The 2283-nt window shown below is 40.9% G+C and overlaps 1 protein-coding gene across 1 annotated transcript in view; it reads left to right on the forward strand.

The window, feature by feature from the left end:
• The window catches only part of slk (STE20 like kinase), a 42193-nt gene that overhangs the window by 34788 nt on the left and 5122 nt on the right, over positions 1-2283 (forward strand). The window contains exons 14-17 of the mRNA XM_015397372.1: positions 125-249; positions 405-596; positions 674-799; positions 878-991. Of these exons, the coding sequence (XP_015252858.1) occupies positions 125-249; positions 405-596; positions 674-799; positions 878-991 (557 nt within the window). The remainder of the gene's footprint in view (positions 1-124; positions 250-404; positions 597-673; positions 800-877; positions 992-2283) is intronic.

Genomic DNA, 2283 nt, shown 5'->3' on the forward strand with positions numbered 1-2283 from the left:
TATTATTCTCTAAATAGAAGAAAAAAAATCTCTGTCCTGGCCCTTATACTCCATTGTAGCTCTGAATGGAAAGTCTCTTTAATAAATGTCTATCTGCGTCTTCTTCTCTTGTGTCTGGACGCAGCAAGAGAGGCTGCGATGTGGGAGCTGGAAGAACGCCACCTGCAGGAGAAACACCAGCTGTTCAAGCAGCAGCTCAAAGATCAGTACTTCATGCAGAGACACCAGCTGCTGAAGAGACATGAGAAGGTATGAAGCATCGCTGCAGACCTGAACGGCCTCCTCCAGGGTCCCTTATGTGCATCTGGATGACAAAGCTCTGCTCTGAAGTGACAGAACAGGATAAATAAAAACATTCTGCTGGTTTCCGAGTATTAACACCATTTGGTTTATGTTGCTTCCAGGAGATGGAGCAGATGCAGCGCTACAACCAGCGACTGATCGAGGAGCTGAAGAACAAGCAGACCCAGGAGAGAGCCCGGCTGCCCAAAATCCAACGCAGCGAGGCCAAGACACGCATGGCCATGTTTAAGAAGAGCCTACGCATCACGGGAGCTCTGATCACCCCCGAGCAGGAGAGGGAGAAGGTGAAACAGGTGAGGCGGCAGCGTCGGATCACAGAGAGCCGCTAGATGACTAGCAGACAGGTTGATGACGCAGACTGTGTCTCCAGTTTGCTGCGCAGGAGGAGAAGAGGCAGAAGAACGAGCGTCTCCATCAGCAGCAGAAGCATGAAAACCAGATGAGAGACCTGCAGCTGCAGTGCGACGCCAACATCCGAGAGCTGCAGCAGCTGCAGGTCAGATCTCCGCTTTAAGCCGACCCAAACCTAGCTTTAATTCAGGGATGAGGAACTAATGTCAGGCTGGTTTTTCAGAATGAAAAGTGTCACCTGCTCATCGAACATGAGACCCAGAAGCTGAAGGAGCTCGATGAGGAGCACAGCGTGGAGCTGAAGGAGTGGAGGGAGAAACTCAGACCCAGGAAGAAGGTAAACCTCTTTCTTCCAGCGTTCTGGTTGCAGATGGTCGATTTCAGACATAAGCCCATTAGATCTAGTTTTAGTCTGTTTGTTTTTTTACTAGAAAGCAGAAAATCTGAGACATCAGGTCCTTTTCTGATCCCTGAATGCACTTAAACTAAGCTCTGCCAGCGCACACTCACCTCACTGACTGAGATGTTTGACAGTTTCAAACAGATTCTAGATTTAGACCAGATTGTTCATTTGAAAACGAATCATTAGCACTGGATTTGGAGGCCTGTGGATCAGACTGACTGTCATAATTAGGACAGAACACCTGTCATTATCATAGAGGACTCTCTATGACTGTTATTAGTTCAATCTCATAAATCATGACCCTTTTGACATTTTTTTGACAGCTTGACATCAACGCACTAAAAACCTTGGAATTAACTAACCAATAAAAATGCATCATAATAGATCTAGTTATAAACCTGTATAAATATAATTAACAGATTTTATTTCATATGNAGTTTTATCAGGAATTCTTCAATTTTAGTGGGCTCTAGGATTTTAGTCCGCTCTCTGTGTTTTGTTAAAAAGTCCCTTAGTTGTAAATACCTAAAAAAATCTGTATTAGGGAGTGTAAATTCCACTCTTAATTGTTCAAATGATTTAAGACTCCCATCTTTGTGAAGTTGGTGTAGATTTATAAGGCCTCGTTTTGACCAATTTCTGAATCCTGGGTCCATCTGTGAGGGAACAAAATCATTTATAAGACCAATGTTGGTTAGTGCTGAGATTGATTTAGGCCTTCCATAAGTTATCTTTATTTTCCTCCAAATTTTCAGTGTGGTCCTAGTCCATTCGCTCATATGAATCTCCCTAACCCCTTCCCTTTTTACACTGAATTTAGACGCCGAATTTAAGACAGTGAAATAGAGCCACTTGAATCTCAGGAGGCTGAAAATATTGAGTTTAAATTTTAAAAGGTTGAATTTTTTTATATGCAGATTTTTTTTAACTTCGCATGATGCTGAACATTCCTCATTTTAAGGAAGAAAGGGCTTCTTGTAAGAGTTCATAAAACGTTTCTCGTAATTTTAGGGCTTTATTCTCATAATATTAAAACTTTATTCTCATAATTTTAAGACTGTATTCTCGTAATTTTATGACTTCATTCATGTAATTTACGAATTTTCTTGTCATTTTATGAATTTATTCTTGTAATTTTATGAATTTTTTTTTCGAATATTATGACTTCATTCTCCTAATTTTCAGCTCTAATTTCGTAATTATATGATTTTATTCTCGTTATCTTA

This window comes from Cyprinodon variegatus, unplaced genomic scaffold, assembly GCF_000732505.1.
Source record: "Cyprinodon variegatus isolate N-32 unplaced genomic scaffold, C_variegatus-1.0 Scaffold858, whole genome shotgun sequence".
Classification (NCBI taxonomy): domain Eukaryota; kingdom Metazoa; phylum Chordata; class Actinopteri; order Cyprinodontiformes; family Cyprinodontidae; genus Cyprinodon; species Cyprinodon variegatus.